Here is a 21,196-nt window from a genome sequence, read left to right as displayed (position 1 = left end):
CCACAGATGCAGCTCACATGAAGGCAGCAGCCCATAACCACGGAGCTGGAGCTGCCCAGAGACCTCAAGTGACTCTGGCTACCTTGAATGACAACGCACTGATCAGACAAGCCTGCACTTTAATAACTTCCTTCCTCATCAGTATTCATTGTGTCTAGTCCACAGTTCTGGGCCACAGCTATTTTTTACCAAAGCAGCTTTCCCCCTCTGCTATTTATTTGTTCAGCACACACGGAGAGGACGGCCTTCTCTGTGTGTTTGTCTGTACACCCGAATTACTGAGAAAGGTGGTAGGAAAAACAAGTGCCCCAGGAAGCATGAGGTAGCATTTCTTCACCACATGAAGGCCAGAGAGAAGTAACCTGACACGGAACCTCCTTTTGTAACTACCCCTCTGTGACCTCCACTATAAGACCGGCACAATAAACAGTAGAGCAGGCAGATCTGGGAGACATTCATTCATGATGAATGTTATCAACAGCTTGTGATAGTTAGTCAAGAGCTGGCAGATAACCCTGTATGAGTCAATACTGTGTGGAGTAATGGACGGTCTACAATGGCTGACACTTACATACAGTATATAAACACAGTCTCGCCAGCACAAAAGGCAACTGATATGTCTTGCAGTCCTTTTTGAGCTGGGTTGACAGCTCAGTGCTGTAAATCAATCCCACATAATATACGGCAGCACATTCAGCAGGCCCTTCAGAGTCCCATAAATCTGATGGCGATGGGTCATGCTCGGAAGGTAATAATTACACATTACTGCTGAGCCTCTTTATCTTGCAACTCTGTGCAGTGGAACTGAATTATTTCCGTGGAGAAGCACAATCCTGTCTTATAGCTCCCAACACACCAGCATGCTCTGTCAATCTGATCACCATGGAAACACACTAGTTTCTCTCTCTCTCTCGCTACCTCTCTATCTCCTATGTGCACTTTAAACAGGCCTCTCCACCAAGATCATCTGAAAATATTTCTGTCTATGCAAGGTAGACATCACTGAATGTACAAGAGCCAAGCCGGCCTGGTGGTAACGTGATGCCAAAAGTTTGTAATTTCAAGCTACACAACAGCCAAAATATGATGCTCTATAAAAAAACAAAAAAAAAACAGAGCTCCAGTTCCAAGTGTTTAACAGTGTTTGATACATTTTAGCGAGAGGGGGTTTTCATCTGGCAACAACAATAATAATTATATGTTAGATGCAGATGGAACTAATCTGATCATTAAAGTAAACAGCAGCTCTATGAGGTAGCAAAGGTGTTCTTTGTGAAATCATTTTATTGTCTCAGGTGGGTAATCGGCTCACTTCATGTTATTACAACTGCGCGGCACTGCACCTGTGAATTAGAGTCCCTCACTGATCTTTACCTGGTAAACAACAACAGTCGTCTAGTCTGCAGCTTGGAAGATGTCTGCCAAGGGGGATTAGGGGAGGACGATTAGAGGATTGGCTATTTATCCGTCACTGCCAGCACTGTCAAACTGCACTACGGTCCTGTCAAGAGACTGAGCGCAACCTCTCGCCCACTCACATTCCGGAGCACAGCACTGCTGTGATGTATTGGTTGTAATCCTTTCGCAACGCATTGTGCACCTTCACTGCGGCTGAGTATCACAGCTAATTGTTGATAGATCAGAAATGTCAGAAGTTGGCTGGACTACACAGATAATTAGCATATGCAGATTTATGGAGGCGGATTATAGATGTCAGTGCTTCTACTGGGATAAAATTTGCTAGTTAGACTTGTTGGCACTGGCAGAGGGAAAAACATTACCGGAGGGAATCACTTCAGAGGGCAGGTCTACCCTGGGAGAATCCTGACCCCTCTATCGCCTGCAGTGCTTTTCACAAATGCTCTACTCACAGCTAGGATGATCAACCAATCACACTCTTAAAAACAGCACCACATCCCCATGTATTTAGAGTGTCCTAGTGCATTTGGGCTCACATATTCAGACTCATTAGACAGATCTCCAGCAGAGCATAAAGCAGATTAATAATATCAAAGCACATCTGTGCCCTTTGGTGGTGCTGTAAATCTTGTACTGAACACTCCTACTTCAATTACATGATGATTTAATGACTGCTAATGCAGACCTGGAGAGCAGGGCATTGCAATATAATTAGCCATGGTGGAATTGAGTGTGATGTGTCATTGTGTTACATGTGAAAGACAATGTTTTACACTCACCTCTGGACCCCGCTCCTGTACGCTGTCTCCCTCTGAGAAGGACCCTGACTCGTCGCTAGAGTTGGTGCCGTACGACTGCTCACATTTGATCTTGGGCTGCCCTTGGTTAAAAAGGGTATCCCCTCCCACACTTTGCTCCTGCTGGTCCACATTGAGGCACCGTGGCACATTGGAGCATGGTGAAGAGGAGAACTCAAATTGTGGCAGGCTACAGGGAGAGCCTCCACTGCCGTCCTCAGCATAGGAGTATGAGGAGCAGGAGCTGGAAGTCCTGGTGCGTGTCTCACAAGTTGGCGAGCGCGGGCATACTTTGATTGGCACTGGGCAGCTGGTGTTGGGCCGTGGGCGGCATAGAAGTGGAGGTTCAGTGGAGGTGGTGCTGGGAGAAAAGGTCTGGGAGGTGGGGAGAGACTGGCTGGATCCAGCCCAAAGGCCCTTTGGCATGTGCTCAGAGAGCTCCATCTCCAAAGAGTTCCCTCCTGGGTAGGAATGCGCTGGGGTTCCCAGACGTTTGCAGGCCCCTGAGGAAAATATGACACTACGACGGTCTAGCTCGACTTCCTGTTTGCAGACCCCATCACAGGAAGCAGATTTGAGAGACAACCCTGCTGGGAAACCGTCAATGTCCTTTGGGGATGTAAGAGACAGACCCAGCTCCCCAGTGAAAGGCCCTAAGTCTTTTTTATGATCTCCCTGAGAGTTTCCTTTGTCCTGGAGGCAAACAAGTCTGTTGGCGAATAGCTGCTGTGATGTGTTGGGCAGGCTGGGGAGGTCCACCCCTTTCTTGAAGAGGGCTCGGAGGCATGAAGGAGACTTGGTTCTCTTGGTTCTTTCAATAGATATTGGGTTATCCATCTCCATAGCTGTCACAATGTCCCTATCCCTGACATCCTGCTCATCCCCTGACAGGCACAATGAGATGGCTTCTTCTTCCACCTGTGGCTCAACTTTGATCTGTGCCAAAGGCAGCTTCCCCTGACCTGCCACTGCCCCACCAATGCTGCTCTCCTTTAATGTGCTTGGAAAACCTGAGGTACTGGTGTGTGAGGAGTTGTCATTATTGTGCTTGTTGCAAGCCCACTGGTATTTTCTGTACTTGGGGCATCGTGGCAGGTCTGACACTCCATGTCTATCAAAGTCCAGCCGGCCATCCGTGAAGTTACTTGGAATAGCAATTGCTAGCCGATCATTTTCAGGGCATCGAAAGGAGCTAAGGGCATCAGCACACTTCTGCGCCCTAGGGGAGGTGGGCCTCTCCGTCTCTGGCTGCATGCTCTCATCCTCTGTGTTGTTTGCCACCGCAGCCACCTTGTGGTAGGGCAGCAGGCCATCATTCTCACTGCGCAGTTGAGCCTCCAGGAAGCGAAAGCATGAGTCCTCGAGGTTGTGCATGCGCAGGAATTCGGCACAGCGGATGACCTCCTGGATGTTTTCTCTGCTGAGTAACAGCTTAGCAGTGTAGGCAAACTGCAACAATGGGGCAAATCCCCTGGCAGTGACCTGCAAAAAAACAGGGAAATTGCCAGCATTAACATCAGCACAGCGATTGTTCAGAGCATTTGAAGTGTGGTGAGATATCCTGACAGCTCCAACAACCATAAACAAACACTGTGAAGTACCAGTTAATCTTTTTATCAGGTCAGCATTGAACATTCTACTGTATACAGCAGTAAATAAGAACTGGTGCTCTGGGAATGTTGGCAGGTTGTGTGTCCATCCTCATGTTCATGATAACAACCTGTGGGATATTCCAGCAGTCCACCTCTGTGTGCTCTGTGGTACAGTGTTAATTTCGTTGATGAAAACTATAACGAAAAAAATTCGTTAACGACCCTTTTCCCATGACGAAGACGAGACGAAGACGTAACGAAAACGGATCTTTGAAAATAAAAACTATGACTAAATCTATTTTAACTTTCGTTGACGAGACGAGACGAAAATGTTGGTGGTTGACTAAGTCACAATAATTTTTAAAACATCATCGTATCAGGCCGTCATGAAGTATCAGTAGCGGGCGAGTGAGTCTGTGTGTCTGTGTGTGTGTGTGTGTCTGTGCGCTCCCAGATAGCGGACCGGTCCGTAGCTCCGCCCCCCATCCTGCGCACTCGCTCAGGGAGACACAGTAAAAGCAGAGCTCGTTCTCGTGGAGCAGCCGCTCAGTGACTGACTGCTTCTTAACTATGGAAACAGTGAAAACACAGAGTTTCTCTGGTCTCAGCTGCTCAGAGATCAGCGCCGCAGCTTCTTGATCAGAGCTGAAGCTGCAGTTGGTTTGAACCGAGCTGCAGTTTCTGTGTTCGCCTCCAGTCTGACCTGCTCTCACTTTTTGTTTTCACATTTAAAACTAAATATATATTTTTAAGCTATTAGGCTGCAGCTATATGTTTTTATAGAAAAGGCGTTTAATGTGGCTATTAAATGTGACTAAAACTAGACTAAAATGTAATTCGATTTCGTCGACTAAAACTAGACTAAAACTAAGAAGGATAAAAATGACTAAATGTGACTAAAACTAATTTTCATTTTCGTCAAAAGACTAAGACTAAGACTAAATCAAAAATAGCTGCCAAAATTAACACTGCTGTGGTAGTGCCATTGGTTTTGCGTATATCCATTCCGGTTACTGCTTTATATTGGAAAAACCTGTACTTACTCAAGGAAAGATGTCTAAACACAAACGCTGCTTTACATTCATTCAGTTTCATGATTCAATTTCAGATGCAGGGGGAGTAGAAATCGGGCCTTAAGTGTGTTGCTAGAAGGCCAAATGATGGCCATTCTTTATGACAGCGAATTTACAGAGTTTTTACAGCGTGATAGTGAGGTTTAGTATCAGTTACAGAACCTATGAAACTGATACCAAATGAAGGCTAAGTTAGCTAAATATTGTTTGAGCACAAGCAGCCTAAAAAATTTGTTGAAACTCCAAAAACTATTATTTAAGTCAGGAACTATGTGGTCATGAACAAAACAAATCTGATTATGAATCCAATCACAATGAGAACATTTGCCACTTCACACTACACTGCAGGTCTCATGGACAAAATAATGATGTTTATTTTCAACCGCATTGTACTTTGGTTAAACCTCAGTTAAAGAGTTAGTTTTGTCCTCACAATGAAATGAATATTTCTAGCATAGCTCTTTACTGTGCTCTAATCAAGACTTGCCCCCACTGCCTCACTTTCTGTGTCAGTGCCCTGCATCCTCAGGTCAAGTGCCTGTAAAGCCTAATGGTTTGTAAGACTGTGGCTTATCCCTGTTGTGGCCATGTGGCATGGGATGAAAGAGGGAAGCCTTCCATTTAGACTTAATGCCAGATAATTAGGTAAACTCCTGAGCCTGCAGACGTCCAGACTGCCCTCTGCTGTCACTGAGCACACAGACGAGAGAAAGGAGCCACGGGAGCTGGCTGTAATAGAGGGCTTGTCTGCTGTTTAGAGATTAACGTGAGGTTCACACTAGGTTGCGTTCATCACTTAAGTCAGGCTCGAGAATCCAATCCCTGCAGCCAATCTCTTACCTTTGTTCATTTCCTTGGTGACAAACATATTACTGTTTAGACACTCAGGGAATGTGATCAAACCACACATGGAGAAAAGGTGCGCTCACAAACGCAATTACAATCGATTCCCTTTGAATCTAGGGCGGTATGTTTGCAAAGTGTCTTTTCAGGGTCTGACTAATGTAAACGCTTTTTTACGAAACCTAACAGAGGCTTATAGATGTAAGGGATGAGCATTCCCATGTGGTTTTAATGAGCCCACAGTTTGCTGATTGTTTTGCGGCCTTTGTTGTCCGAAAACGAGAACATGAATTAACCCATAGTGGAACAGCATTCGCTGTGCGAGATCGGCAGCAGCTTCCAGAGGTCCTCCAATCTCTGCCAGACACCTCACTAGTAAAACAGAATTTATTTTCTCTGCTATCAAGCTTTGAAATACAAAATTAACTCTGTGGATTGTTTTGGTCCGAGAAAAAATTGTTTGGTAAGGAAACTAAAAGATGTCAGTATAGATAGCTTAAGGTCATCTGGATAAGTCTGATAATCTATTAAAGTCTCAGGGCCTTGTGGATTTTCTGGAAGATTTATATCATGTTCATTAGCTGGCTGCCTATTGTTTTTCAGAGGTCAAAACCCCAGTAGAGCCAATACTTTATTGACTTCTTCCTGGTTTATATAGCAGAATTCTTTCTGAAGTCAGAGATAATACATGCTTAAGGCTCAGAAGACTGGGAAGAATGTGGCTCTGCCAGCAGATGGAACATGAATCCAAAATACAAATGGGGATAATGTGGTTTAATGCATTATCTGATATTATCTGCTGTTGGGGGTCTCTACATTAAAAACAATAACAATAAGACAGATTTTGGTGATGTTCTGAAGTAGTGTGGGACCATGGGAGTTGTTGTGTTCGGGACCATTGATTACATCTGTTCACGACCATTGATTACATCTGTGCTCATCAGACAGAAGGTAAAGTAAGATCCAGATGTCTGATGACTAACATGTTTCATCTGGATAAAGTTATTTGTTAAAAAGGACCAATATCTAGAATTGGATAAAAAGTCAACATTTTGATAACCACATTGCTGCTGCATGTGTCACTGCATCAGTAACAGGCAACATACCATGGCCTTGTTTAAAACTATACATTTTCTTTTGAACATTTAGAATCATATAATCATCTCTTTGTATCCTACTGTTCGTCCAGTCTTTTTAAGACATTTTAATGTGTAAATGGTAGCTACAGCCCTATGCTTGTGACTGTGGTGGAGCTATAAATCAGTCACTTGCATTTTAACCACTATGTTTATATAATGTGGTGGCAGAATTTGATTGGAGTGATTTGGTATGAGGAATGCTACTGGTCGTTTTTATGTTGGTTTAGTTCCTTTTAAAATGATGACATTAGAGTTGCCTTTTAAAAACAGTTCTTTCAGATTAAAAATAGATTTTAAAGGCAAAACTATTTCAATGTTACCATGCTGTTAACATTATCTGTTAAACATCTTTAATGATGATTTTAAATCACCTATGCATTTAGATTCTCCAAGTGTGTGGATTTCTACAGGGCAGACGATGGAGCGTGCTGTCTGACACATCACTCCAAAATCTCCCTGAGGTGTTCATCTGTGTTGGAATCTGGTGACTGTGGAAGTCAAAGCATTTGACAGGTCCCAATGATCATCCTATGATAAACCCATTGAGAAGCATCATAACCTCTAGGCCCTCCATTGCACATTGTTCTCTTCCACAAAACCACTGTTATCTGTGAGTCTCTCTTAAAACAGGATGAATTCATGTTTCTTGTTATTTGCAGTGAAATTTGGTGCAGCTCATTCCAAGCGAGAGCTGTCAAATCTTTCCATTCTTCTTTCAGCTGGCCCATGACGGCTTGAGATATTTCCAAGTTTGCTTTATAGATCACCACTTGCGGTCCTCTTACCCACATTGCCAAAGAAGCAGTGACCGCTTTTGATCAACCGTGCTGTAAAAAGCAAGTTGTGCTTGTGTCATTAGATGTGTTTGCTGTTGCCATGTCTCATTTGGGCTTAAATCTGTTTTTGTTTCATTCACACATCTGCTGGTTTCTTTGTTGCTGTGATATGATTTCAAACAGCCAAATGTTTATGATCTAAAATACAATGCCAGCAGCAGACTTAGCTGATGTGACATATGGTAAATACACATCTGTTTGCATACAGCGTACAATGTGTTGGCCAACTATAAACACTTAAATTAAGATATTTCAGTGTTTTTTTATCTGCACGGTGACTCCAGTTGGTTGTGATGGCTGAATCTCCTTCTTATGTTAACCCAGTCCATCCACAGCCTGTATTTTCCAGTATTCCTCTGGTCTGAAGCAGTGAGCTCCGGCTAACAGACAATCCAACGGCACTGTAAGCATCAGTCATTGTGAAGAGGAAGCTGCTGACTCCATATCCATGCTGGGGGCTTGTGAGTGTATGTGTGCACCTGCTTGCGCTACAGTTAGGGGGTGGGAGTGTGTGTGAGTGAGTGTGATGTATTGGGGGGAGGGTAGAGGCTTTGACTGGACGAGCTGCTCTACTGATGAGCACAGCACATCCACTACACTCCCGCTGCAGCACACACATTTCTGAACATGCTGCATTAATGAACCCGATGAATCTAAATTTTCTCTACCCATCAGCAATACTTTGCTGTGTGTGCCGCTTTTATCTTCACAATCATGCCGCTGTGTGATCTTGATGATATTGATAAATTCAGTATATTATTTCTGCATTGAAGGCACCCTCCAGTGATTTACCATTATAAAACATCCATAGAAAAATAAGGCCGTTTTAGACGTAATGATAATATGATAGGATGGATCAAATCTGTGCAGATGAGGCACTGATATTTTGATTTAGCACTTGTATGAGCTAGCCTCCACAAGGCCTGGCTCCTACTTTTAGCATAATGCAACTAAAGGCATTTTTTTTAATGAGTTCCTTTACATCACCTTTCAAAATTTAAACTCCTAGTTTAGCTCAGGGCAGAGAAAGCTTTTTGCAGCTACAAAGACATTTTAAAATTGTATTCACTTCACACAATGTGTAACAAATACCATTTTGTTTCTAAATATTTTAATTCTCTTTTTTGAGGATTTGTTAAGTGACTAATGAGTTTCCAGTGAAATGTGAGAAGGTTAGACATGAAGAAATTACGTCGGTTGAATATGGTTGGAATAAAGTTCCAAATTACATAGAGCAAATTTAGGCTAAAACACATCTGGGGAAGTTAAAAGAGTTTCAATTTAAGACAAATATTCTAGCTTTTTCTAGGTCTTGAGACTTTACTTCATAGTTATATTAAGAAACAAACCAAAACTAGATCGACTGGTTCAAATGAACAAAAAAACGTTGTTCCTGATGAGTCTGAACTGTCACACAAACAACCACAGACAAACTCTCTACACAAACCGGCTGTGTGTGATGGATTGTCCGACTAAACAATCGGTCCAGCAGCAAATTAATCAATCAACGGTTAATTAACGATAATGAAGATGACATTACCAGTGTAAAATATTTATCTGGACCAATATTGACCCCTTATACTTGGTTAATTATTAACAAGTAGTCAAATAATGTGTTATCAGTTGAGACAGCACAATGGAGTTTATACTTTCTATCCATGTTTCATTTTTTCACCAATTGTTATTGTAAACTAGCCTCAGTTGAGGTAAATGAATAGTGATTCTACTCACACACAATGCCACACACAAAGAACAACATACATAAAAGCCTTTCGGTGATCTGAAAGTGTGCACAGATATATCTACCACTGCTTCTCTTCATAAGCATGCATGCGCACACACACTCACACCCACACACACAGAGTTCCGTGTGGTAAATTGAACCATGCCGACCGCAATGGTGAGGCAGTGGTAGCTTAAATAAGGCCGGCTGCATCCAAGGCTGCTGATAAACAGCACTGCTGCTCGAGGAAAAAGTGCTGAGCATACCAGGGATCTATTTTCAGCTAGTATCAGCAGCTGCTGCCTGCGGGAGCACATCTTTATGTGTGCCCTGTACCATATGTGATTACTCCACTGTTACAACCAGCACAGCAGCCTAATGAAGGAAATCGTACAGGGAGCGACACAGGACGGAGGGAGGGATGAGGAAGATAGTGGGGCACGGTGGACGGAGGCAAATGAGAGAGGGAGAGGGATGGTGACAATGAAGGAAACTCACGGGTAAACAAAGAAGAGGATACACGGAGTGTTTCCTGGTCATTAGCTGGCCACTATGATGTTTGAAACACGTCAGCTGTTAGCAGTACTTACTACTTAGTGTATGAGTTAAGACAAAGACACAGATTTTAACAGGACAGATAGGGGCCACTTTAGTCTAACAGCCCTGTGCTATGTATGTGGAGTGGACAAGCGATACCATTACAGGGCAGGAAATTACAGGCAGAGGCCAATCACAAACCCTGTGGATTCACATGACAATTTGAGGAAGCCTGCCAAATATCCTTCTATAAACAGGCTGAGCAATACTACATCACCCTCCCCTCTCTCCCTCCTCCCCTCCCATAATAACTCTCCCTCTTCCCTCACCCAGCACTCCTCTCTTACATCAGCCTTTCGCCTTCATAGTAGAGAGGACTCATGTATTCAAATGGGCTTCAGTGAATTCCTGCATGTCATGCATGCTAATGAAGACGCGGCATGGCATGACAATGGAGCGCTTCCCCGTGCAAGAGAAAACACTGCATCTCCGTTGGAGGCAGCAGCCGACGCTTTAACATCAGCTGAGTAACCTGACATTAACCTCTGTGTTCGCAGACAAACAGTAAGGAGCCTGAGTCACAGCTCTAATGAAAACGAAACGGGTGCTGCACTGCACACTGTCATGACGCCATTGTGGGTTAAGCTGTTTTGCCGGAGGAGATGACAGGAACTGTGCAGGGACAAAGGCCTGCTGCGAAGCCAAAGCAAAGTCTTTGATAAAGACAGCGGGAGCAAAACATACAGTAAGCAATCAGACAGCCTCTTATTTGTAAAGCACTCTGCATTAAAGAAACAGTAAACTGATAAATTCAGTATAATGAGACATTGCAACATCACCTGGATAACCCCCCCCCCCCCCCCCACACACACACACATATGACTAGCACATTACAAAACCAGTTAAAGTGGAGATTCTGCATATCCATCCTTATTTTTGTTATATCATTCTCATGGTTTCATTCCAGATTGATGATTGGTTTTCCATCCTTTCTTCCTTCCAAACAACCATTCTTTCCATAAAGACTCAAAACTGCCTTCAATTGGAATATCACCAGGGTTTTGCTGCCAGATAACGTTACTTTTGACATCGGGAAAAGGGTCGTTGCTGAGCACTGTGAATTCATGCAGTTTCACACAAATGTTGAGAAGTGTAAGTAAAGTGTCATTTTCTATGTCATTAGAAACTCAGATGTTCCTGGTGCTGAGCTTTGGGTAAGTAACCTCCCCCTGACTGGGGATTAAAGCAGATAGTGTACATCCTAATCTTACCTAAGCTTACAGTAGCGACCAGAGACTCTGGAGGACATGACCCCAGCTTTAGACTGTTTAACACACAACAAGATTGTGTTTGGGCTGTTTGTTTCTGACCAAACACATTTGAGCCAGAGCAATCAATTACAATCCAGGCTTTTTATTTTTGTGACCACGTATTGCAGAATTTTAAGCCCAGACCGGTGAATTCTACATTTTCCTTTCATTAAGAGGGATGTTCATTTCTTCTTTGTGCTGGGTTTGAAGGTTAAATTTAAAGAGCATATCCATGGGTATCCCACTGCGCGTTGTCTCCCAGCAGGCCGGCTGCTCAAGGTGCTCCTCTACCCAGCCGCTCACACTCAAGACAAAGACTCAGCATCTTCTCTGTCAGCTTACGGGCTGAGATGTGCCCTTGTGTTGGCAGAGAAAGAGAGACCCCCTGCTGGACCGAGGGGGTTGGGTATTAGTGCCAGCACTCCCGCCGCACCATCTCACTCCTCTCTGTGCTGTTCCCTCTTCATATTCTACAACCCAACCCCCATCTTTAAGGAAGGCTTGGTCCCTGCCTCCTACCATCTGTCTAATAGGCTATATGTGTGTGATGGTGTCCCAGCGAGGCCCCCTCAGATAAGCCGCCATCTCATCGGTCCAGCCCTGATCCTCTGTTTGACCTGAGGTGGTGGATAGATGTCACTTATCAACCTTCCTGAACCAACACAAGACCATAACATTCATCTCAGGGCAGAGTAGGTCACCTATATAGTTGGGTATAGTATAAGGTAACTACTATCTAGTTGAATGATAGCACCTCTAAGAGGTTTTGCAGTGCAAGCGACACACTACTTCTGCCTTCGCTCTCAGGATATGACAGTCATTAATCAGGTGGTCACCAGAAGTTGCTCTTCAGGAACAGAGGAATAAGTCAAATCCCTGCAGCGACTGACCACGCATGTGAAAGTTGCATATGTTCAGATGTATAAATGACCACTAGGAACCCCCTAATGTCTAAAAACTGATTCTGATCATGAGCCTTCTGTTTATTTTTGCCCCATCCTCTCTAGGATCTTCTCGTCTTCAAGTGAGGGCATTCCAAACCCTTTCTAAATACACTTTTACTTTCAGATATGATCGGGAAAAAATTAATTATAAAAATTAATTAAATCTAAAATAAAAAGAACTAACAACCAGAGTAGTCAGTTTTATTTCTTGTTATTTGGTCAGTAAGCCAATTTGTTTCTCAAACACTGCCAAACCTATGATATATTTGGATAATGCCATTATTAAGACAAAAATTCCAATTGACATAGACAACCTCATTTTGGTTTCTCTATAAATATATATATAATATATGTTTCTTCTATTCCCTATAACCTACCCCCGACTATAACTCACCCCAACTCTGGTCCTATCCCTCACAACAATCAGGACAAACCACTTTTTTAGCCTTTTAATTTGACATAACAACACGCTATTCAGAAGTCCGTGCAACTTTTTCAAACTGTGTGGTGTAAAAAACACTGTAGCCACAAGCAGTACTTTCAATTTTAAGTCTTTTGAAAACTAATTACAGTATGTTTACCTGTGTTTGTGTGTTTTCTTTTGGAGATGAAAAATGTGCAGTATTCCTTGGCTCGTGACAGAGGAAAGAACTGACAAACAGGAGGTGGTTTGAGGTCTGTGAACCAGCCCTCTGCTGAATCACAGTACTGCCCCCCCCCTTTTTTCCCCAGAATATAAATCATAGGGCACAAACGTTAGCCAAAGATCCTCCACCTAGTGGAGCCCTTCGCTACCCCTGCATTGGTCTGTATTCAATCACTCCAGCCAGTCCTAACATTCCCTGAGCGGACAAGTAGGCAGAGCAAGAGCCAATAAGTGAAATCACGCTTTGACTGGTTATTTGATTCATTCAAGCCAATAAAATGATTCCCTTTTCTGAAAAAAGTCAATTTGCTATCTGATGCAATTTCAAAATAATGATTCAGTTGACATAAATATATGTGATTATTAGTGGATTTCACAATAACCCTCATGAGAACCAAGGCTACATGCTGCTGCATTTCTCCTTGCAGGTAGGTGGTAGTGATGATGAGATTTAGCTTTTTCATCACTGTGAGGATGTTTGCTCAAACTAGGCACACTGGCATGTTTGCCTGCTTCTTTTGGGAAGGGCAACATTACGTTTTCCATCTTAAAATTTACTCAGGTAACCATCAAATGCCTCTTCAGTGCTCTTCACTCAGCCTGAGAGGAACAGATCCCGTGAGTTTTCTTTCTATCTTACTGGAAGATCATTCTCTGTTTCAATTGGTACTTGTCAATGAGATGCATTCCACATAGAGTCAATTCAATTCTTGTTCCACTGCTGTTAGTAATTTGTTTATGCTCCCACTTGAGTCCATCTTTCAACAATTCAACATTTCATATAATTACTTTAGCAAATGATATACTATTAAACATGTTTGGCATTGCCAACAACCACGGCCCAGTAAGTGACCTGATCAAATATTGAATTGCCATTTTTTTTTTAAAGCAAAAGAGACTCCAGATTCCTTCTTTACTAACCTCTCTGTCCTTAAAACCTTGTTTGCATACCATTAACCTTGGTATGATTTCAGATACTGATCTTAACTTCTGTTGGCACGTATATAACATCTCTGAGACTGTCTTATATCATGTCAGAAACATCTCTAAAGATCGATGGTTCCTGCCTCAATCAGATTCTGAAAAGCTGGTTCATACATTTATTCCCAGTAACTACAGTACTGAAATATACTTTTCGCTGGACTGAAAGAGCAGGTGGCAAATAAACTCAAGTTCATTCTGAATGCTGCAGACAGAGTATTAACTAAAAATAATTGGTCTGGACACATCGCCCTAATTTTTATCATCTCTGCAGTGATTCCCAGAATAAGAAATAATTTGTTTTTATTGTAAAAAACAAAACGTCTTACTTAAATCTATGAATGGTAAAGATTAGATAGAACCCATAGGCCATCAAAGATCTTCTCACAATACTTAGAGCTTGTGATAGCCTTTATCCACATCATTATTATTATTATTATTATTATTCATTTTTGCACATTAATAATATCCTTTTTTCTATTACTTTTTACTTTATACAGTGGGATGTAAAAGTGTATATTTTTGTTGAGTATGATCTTTACCTTTTTTAGTTTTTTATCCTGAAGCAAGTTGGGTCTATGCCTGACGTATAAAATGTGCTATATAAACACAGTTGACTTGACTTGACATCTTGCTCCCACAATATGGAGGTCATTTCTGTTCATCTCAGCAATGACTGATCCTCTCCAGTGGAGGGCTCTCTTTGAAATTCTACTCCCTGCCTTATATTTTTGGCACGCTTAGCGAAGCCAATCTTATGAATATTCATTGGCTTCTACATTTACAAGTCTTGTGATTAAAAGAAACACTGAGCATGTGGGCTTGTTTTTATATTTTAGTAGGGCGTCACCGTGGGGACCAAAATTGAGGTCTCCATAGGTAGAGCCTGATTTTCCGGTTTGAGACTTGGTGTTATAGTTAGAATTAGGTTTTAAATTTGGTTATGGTTAGGGATTTATTCGTGATGGTAAAAGTTAGGCTACAGAGATAGGGAGTGAATGCGTCCCCTATGGGGATAGTGACAGCTTGTGTCTGTTTATGTGTGCGTAAATCTTCGATCATCCAACATGGACATCGTGCTCTTCTGTTCCTTCCCCCTGCCGGGTGGTCAGGGAGGTCAGCATCGCTGAGATAAAGCACAATTGTTTTGTCCCCATGATGTGATGGCCAACAAAGCCCCTGATTAAACTGGCCACCCCTCAGCAAGCCTGCAGTCACATAAGATATAGATGATGTCACTCACCCTCCCCAGCCCTGGCTATTGCAGGGGCAGCGAGGCCATGATAGAGGAATGAAGAAGGTGGTGGGGGAGGTGGTCTTTGTTTCACATTTTGCACCAGCCTCCCCCTCTTTCCTCTGGTAGTAGCAGAGGCCTCCATGACTCACCCTTTGTTGCACATACAGTAGGTAGCAGCTTTCCGTGGCCGCAGACAGACACACACATATCATTGATGTGTTGCTAACCTGCAGCCGAGCTAAAGGGGGCAGCTCTGAGCAGACACACCAGTGCGCCCCCCCCCAGCATCAGGGAGAAAACGTCATTCAAACATGAAGCAGGTCTGTGTCAGCATGCTTCAGTCGCCCTTTAAAGCAAAGGGCGGCAGTAAGCCACATCAGTGAAATCACATTCCTCCACGAGGAGGCTGTGACCTGTCTAGACAGTCAAATATGGGATGCACTAACTGCTGGAGAGGGCGGAGGACTTTTATTTATTTAAAGGAAAAGTTCACCGAAAATATGAGTATAATTAATATTAATATATGAGGTCAAACAAAGAGCCACTGACGAAGTAAGTGTTGTTTACTAGAGAAGTCAAATCTAGTATTTCCAATTTATACCACCCCATATTTTTACTCCACAATATTTCACAGCTATACTTAGTGCTTATGATTTTACACCAAAAATACAGAGACACAAAAAACTGGATATAAGCTCACCCCAGCCACAACATTGAAAATGCTTCATACTTGTGAGTGCATCACCAAATATAAGTAGGCTATATTTTATAATAATATGGAAGGGTCCATTTTGGTATTGCTGCTTTGTGATCTCAATGCAACTCCCACTTATTAAGCAAAATATATGTTGTCAAATACTTGAATACTGAATATGTTTAGATTTGTATCACATTTTGTTCTGCCAAGCTGCAGAGGTGTCAGTCTTCACGCATACTTGATAATCCTTTCTAGTATTTTATAAATAAAACTGAATTTCTACACATTGTAGAACTCCTTGCCCTCCACCAGGACAATCACATCGCACAGGATATCCTTCTACACATGTCATTGGGGGGTGTGGTTGAAAATGATGGGGCTACCTTAAGTGTCCGTCGCAACGGAATAACATATTCATTTGATGTTGTTTTTACATTTAGATAAAAGAATAAAAAAAAGAATAAAAAAAAGTGTGAAATGTTGTCAACTTCAACGGGGATAGACAAAGGAAAGGAGGCTTGGTTAAATCCTCAATGGCAGTAATTCTCCCCGGTACATAAAAGAGACAGTCATTGAAAGATGTTACGTTCCACACTCAATCTCACACCTGAAACACCCAGTGGCTCATGCATTATTCATGTGTGCAGCAATTGAATGAAAGGGAGGCAGCTTTGTGCATCCAGGAGCCCTTCCCCGCTGTCAATTTCTGAGTTAAAGAGTAAAAAAAACAAACTGCGATGCTCATTTTACATAAGACGACAATCTGACAGCGACTTCTCCTTCAATGAGTGTAGCGACAAAGTCATTTGACAGGCGCCGCTTTATTAATGCATGCTGGCCCCAGCAAAGAGCCGCAACGCCAAAGCACATGTGGGATGTGCCCCAGTTTTTTCCGTCGGCACATGTATAGGTGGATGTGTGTGAGTGTGGGTGTGCGACATCAATGCGTCAGAGTACTTTCATCATGTGTTTGGCGAAGGAGCTCTGAAAGGAGTCAGTTTAAAGTGACAGCGTGAGAGCGAGAGGTGAGCGAGAGCGAGGGGTGTTGCTGAACCTGACGAGCGCTGAGCCCGAGGTGGCGTTAATCTGCGAAGTGTTACCTGCTGCCGACAACGACGGCGGCGGCTGACAGGTGCTAATTGGCAATCACAGCCCCATAGGCTCAGTGTTGCATTTTCTCACACATCTCCCAGAGTCTCGATCAGATTAAAATAAAGGTTTACTGACATCATTTGGCTGAAAGAAAGGCCCCGTAATGTGAAAAGAAAAATAACTTTAAAACCATCAGAATGTCAAGGCAGGAGATGTTAAGATAATAATAAGTTAATTGAAAAAAAAAAAGGTGGGAATGAAGTGAGATTTTCAGAAACTGTCTGGTGCCACTGGGAAACCGCCCTGCCCCGCCAGAGCCCCCGCGAAGGAGTTAAATGAATCCAAATTAAATTATTACTTCTAGTTAGAATTATAGTAATTTCTATTCTCAAAATAATTTATTGTAAAATCTAAATGTATGTGTTTTAAAGTGACATTAAAACTAATGGATCAAAGCTGACACCCCTCAGGTGCTCAGACAGAATGTGAAGTAGATTTTCCACGTGGATTATTCGTGAAAACTTCCTGTTTGGACGTTTAAACGTTTAAATGGTTAAATGGTTTGGTTTTGTATTTATATAGAGCTTTTCTAGTCTTGATGACCACTCAAAGCGCTTTACAGTATAGTTATACATTCACCCATTCACACACACATTCATACAGTGCATCTACTCGCAGCACTTTGTTATTCTATTGGGGGCCATTCAGGGTTCAGCATCTTGCCCATGGACACTTCTGCATCCAGATGGGTCAGACTGGGGATCGAACTGCCGACCTTCAGGTTGGAGGACGACGGCTCTACCCCTCAGCCACAGCCGCCCAATGCACCAACTGTACAGAATTTGTGTCTCAGTGTGTGTAAACAGACTAAAATGGACAGAATTCACAGAGCTCTTTTCGAGTCTAATAGACCACTCAGTCATTGAGAAAAAAAATGTAAAAATGTTTAGCATCATAATATATACAATATCATTTGCAATATCCTATATTACTTACTTCCACTTTATTAGTATTAGTTAATTGTTTCCATTTTTTTTCCATTTCTATTGTTATTTGTATTAGCCACTGATTTATTTACTCCATACACTTTATATTTATATTTCATGTATGATACAATTTAATACCCTATTGTTTGTTCTACTGTGCTATATTGTATAACCTTGGAGGAAGTTTGCGCACTAATTTCTTTATGGATTAATAGAATCTTATTTTATTTTGTCAAAGCGCTTTACACTACAGGTCACATTCACCCATTCACGCACATATTCATTGAAGACTATAGACTGGGCTTTTTCTCTCATACACTGTTGGCACAGGTGTCAGGGGCGATTCAATGTCTTTATTGTCTTACCCGGGGACACTTTAGCATGTATACTGTAGGAGCTGGGGATCAAACCACCGACCTTCTGGTTAATGTACAACCAGAGAATGTGTCCTACTCTGTATGCTATGTTTGCTACATAGAGTTTCACAATAAGAGTGAGTGAAACCAGGGAAATGCAGCAACCAGACAGCATCCTTTGTAATAAAGGAGCAGAAAATGTCTCTTTTTGTCCCATTTGTATCTGTTCATCACTATTTATGACAAGCAAAGGTCCACAGCAGTCCGCACGAATTACGCTCATAATCAGTCATTTTTATGACATCGGAAAACATACAAATTCACAGCAGGTGCAGTATAACTGGCTGTCAGTCACCAGAATTTGATTTCCTGGGTTCAGTCTACATGAGGGAGCAATATTGTATGAACGGAACATTCAATCACAGTGTTACATGGAAAAATAATGAAAGAAAATTATGCATAAATATTGAAAATAAATCACTCACTTTGAGTAATATAATGGAATATTTAATGAAATTATATTCAAGTATTGTGTAATCTAATGAGGGTTTTTGAATCTACGTCCACTCCAACATTTTTGAAAATGTAAACAGTTGTATTATTGTAAAACGCAGAATTTAACAGCTGTTAGGAAAGACATCATGGTCAGCAACACTTCTAATTGATTATCCATGTAGCATTTTACACTGGTAGCTGAGGCTAACTTCCTCTTGTTTTCTTCCAGAAGAGGGGGGGGGGGGGTCATGTGTTTTTGTTTCCCAACATCTCTACTTCCAGACTAAAATGATGACCTGGCATTTTCAAACTAAACCAAGGCCAGCAGCGTTTTCAAATTTCTCCTTTTAATTTGCTCTAAAACTGTGTAGTAGTGTGGATGCCAAGAGTATACAGATCTCATGCACATTCAAACAATAATGTAGGGGGGGGGGGGGGGGGGGGCTTTAAAAAGTGACCAGTCCAAACCTGATGGGAGTGTGAAAGATCCCCAACACAACTGAAAGTGTTTTCCATCAAAATAAAAGATACCAATGGATGGCTTCACTGCGGTAGCAACAGTTCTACTTCTGGCTGCTGTAGTTGCTCTGTTGACAGGAGTGTGTTGTGGCCCTGAGATGTCTGCCCTGACTCAGCTGCTGTCTGTGTCTCGGCAAGCTTCTTGACTCAGAATAGCCTTTTGTACTTTGCAAGACAGCTGCTAATGTCTGTGGATAAAAGTTTACGCCCCTGGAATAAATGTAAATGTTATGTGCTGCTTGTTTTGATCAGATGTTGGATGAATACATGTATCACGCTTTTCCACGAACTTGGAAATTGCCCGTGCAACCAAAACAAACTTTTGCTTTTGATGTGTTTTATATGATAAGAAAATATTGGACACAGTTCACCGTGTTATCTATTACACAAGTTCTTTGTTTATGGTCATAAGATGCGTTCTGAGAACTGTGTTTTACTGCGTGGAAAGTGCTGAGTGCCTGGTTATTGCCTTTGTTTCTCTGTCAGGGGGAGTTTAAGTTTTACATTGTTTTAAAGTCAATAGCATTTCAGGGAAACATTGTGTTTGATGAACAAACCTCTTCAGGAAGGCTAACGACCAAGCCATTCTCCGCCTGGCCCACCAGCGCCTGGAGGAAATACTCGCTGCAGGCGGCCAGCACGGACCGGTGCCCGCGGAACTCCTTGCCCTCCACCAGGACAGTCACATCGCACAGGATATCCTGCTTCCGCTGGTCGTTGAGGCAGAGGAGGATATTGGTACAATGAACCGTCGACTCATACACATACATGGGGGCTTCAGGCTTCACATCCACGGACATTCCGCTCACGCCCTGAAAATAGAAGCAAAACAGAGGAGGATGAGCTTACAGCTGAGCCTGGTGAGCACATACCCAAGAGCTGACATCTGCTCTGGTTGTCTGCTGCAGAGAACCTCCTACACAGGCTTGACAGACTGTTGCTCTCCGCTTTACATACTGAGTTTTAGTTATTCAAAAGGTTACTAGTTACACATAAGAATTCACTCAGACATGAATCACACAAGAACAGACTTATAAAGTATTTCCAGCTTATACGCATTTCCATTAATAAAAAAATCTTTTCATTTAAATCCCAATTGAATTTATTCTAAATTCAATCTAGAACTCCAAGCTTTTATTCTAAACTCAGTTCTCCACCATTCAGCTCTGTACTCAAACACAGAGATGAAGGATTACGCTTATATCAAGCTTCTCATTCGGGTTTCTGTACACAGATTAATAAATAAATACTGATACTGTTCAGTACATGTTTGGATTTAAATGAACACAGATTATGTAACCTGGCTGAAGTAACAGTAAGTCAGTGTAACTTCTATCAAAACACAAACATACATAATAACACATGGCCTAGATTCTTCTGCTCACACACGCACACACACACACACACACACACACACACACACACACACACACACACACACACACACACACACACACACACACACACACACGCACACACACATCTCTGGAGTAAAAACATGTCACTTGTCATGGCACAATCTTTTATCTGAGTGTGTGAGATTACTTTTCCGTCACCCAGGATTCTGAGTGTCAGTGAATCTGGGTGAAAGGCCTCAGGAACAGTGGTGTGTGTGCCGAACGGTGTTGTTGTGAAAATGAAGACTGAGAGGCTCCATCACCTCGCATGTGGAATAAGCTCCCATCATGTGAAAATGGGAGCTCTTCATTGTGTGAATGGAAAAAGGACGGGGTGAGGATGAGGAGTAGGAATCTCTCCACACTGTAGGGGATCAGCTGAGACTCGGATCACTGGCTTTGGTGTCATGAGCGAATGTTTCTCCTCCTGAAGGCAATCAGTCCGGTTCACAATCCCCACAACAATATACAGCAGTGCTGAAGGAAACTGTCAGATGAGCTTTACAGGAGGTGAAATTACTAAATGTCACCGGTTTAAAGATGGTTCTGCCAAGAGAGATGAACAAAGAGCTTGTGA

The 21,196-nt window shown here is 42.4% G+C and overlaps 1 protein-coding gene across 2 annotated transcripts in view; it reads right to left on the bottom strand.

The window, feature by feature from the left end:
• Positions 1-21,196, bottom strand: part of bach2b (BTB and CNC homology 1, basic leucine zipper transcription factor 2b) — a 90,063-nt gene that overhangs the window by 13,688 nt on the left and 55,179 nt on the right. For both annotated transcript variants that reach the window (XM_053445036.1, XM_053445037.1), the window contains 2 exons: positions 19,780-20,034; positions 2,199-3,698 (listed from right to left, as the gene is read on the bottom strand). In XM_053445036.1, coding sequence (XP_053301011.1) covers positions 2,199-3,698; positions 19,780-20,034 — 1,755 coding nt within the window. The remainder of the gene's footprint in view (positions 1-2,198; positions 3,699-19,779; positions 20,035-21,196) is intronic.

The sequence above is a fragment of the Pleuronectes platessa genome, chromosome 17 (genome assembly GCF_947347685.1).
Source record: "Pleuronectes platessa chromosome 17, fPlePla1.1, whole genome shotgun sequence".
Taxonomy (NCBI): domain Eukaryota; kingdom Metazoa; phylum Chordata; class Actinopteri; order Pleuronectiformes; family Pleuronectidae; genus Pleuronectes; species Pleuronectes platessa.
The sequence above is the reverse complement of the archived record's forward strand: the minus strand, read 5'-3'. Positions and strand labels throughout refer to the sequence as shown.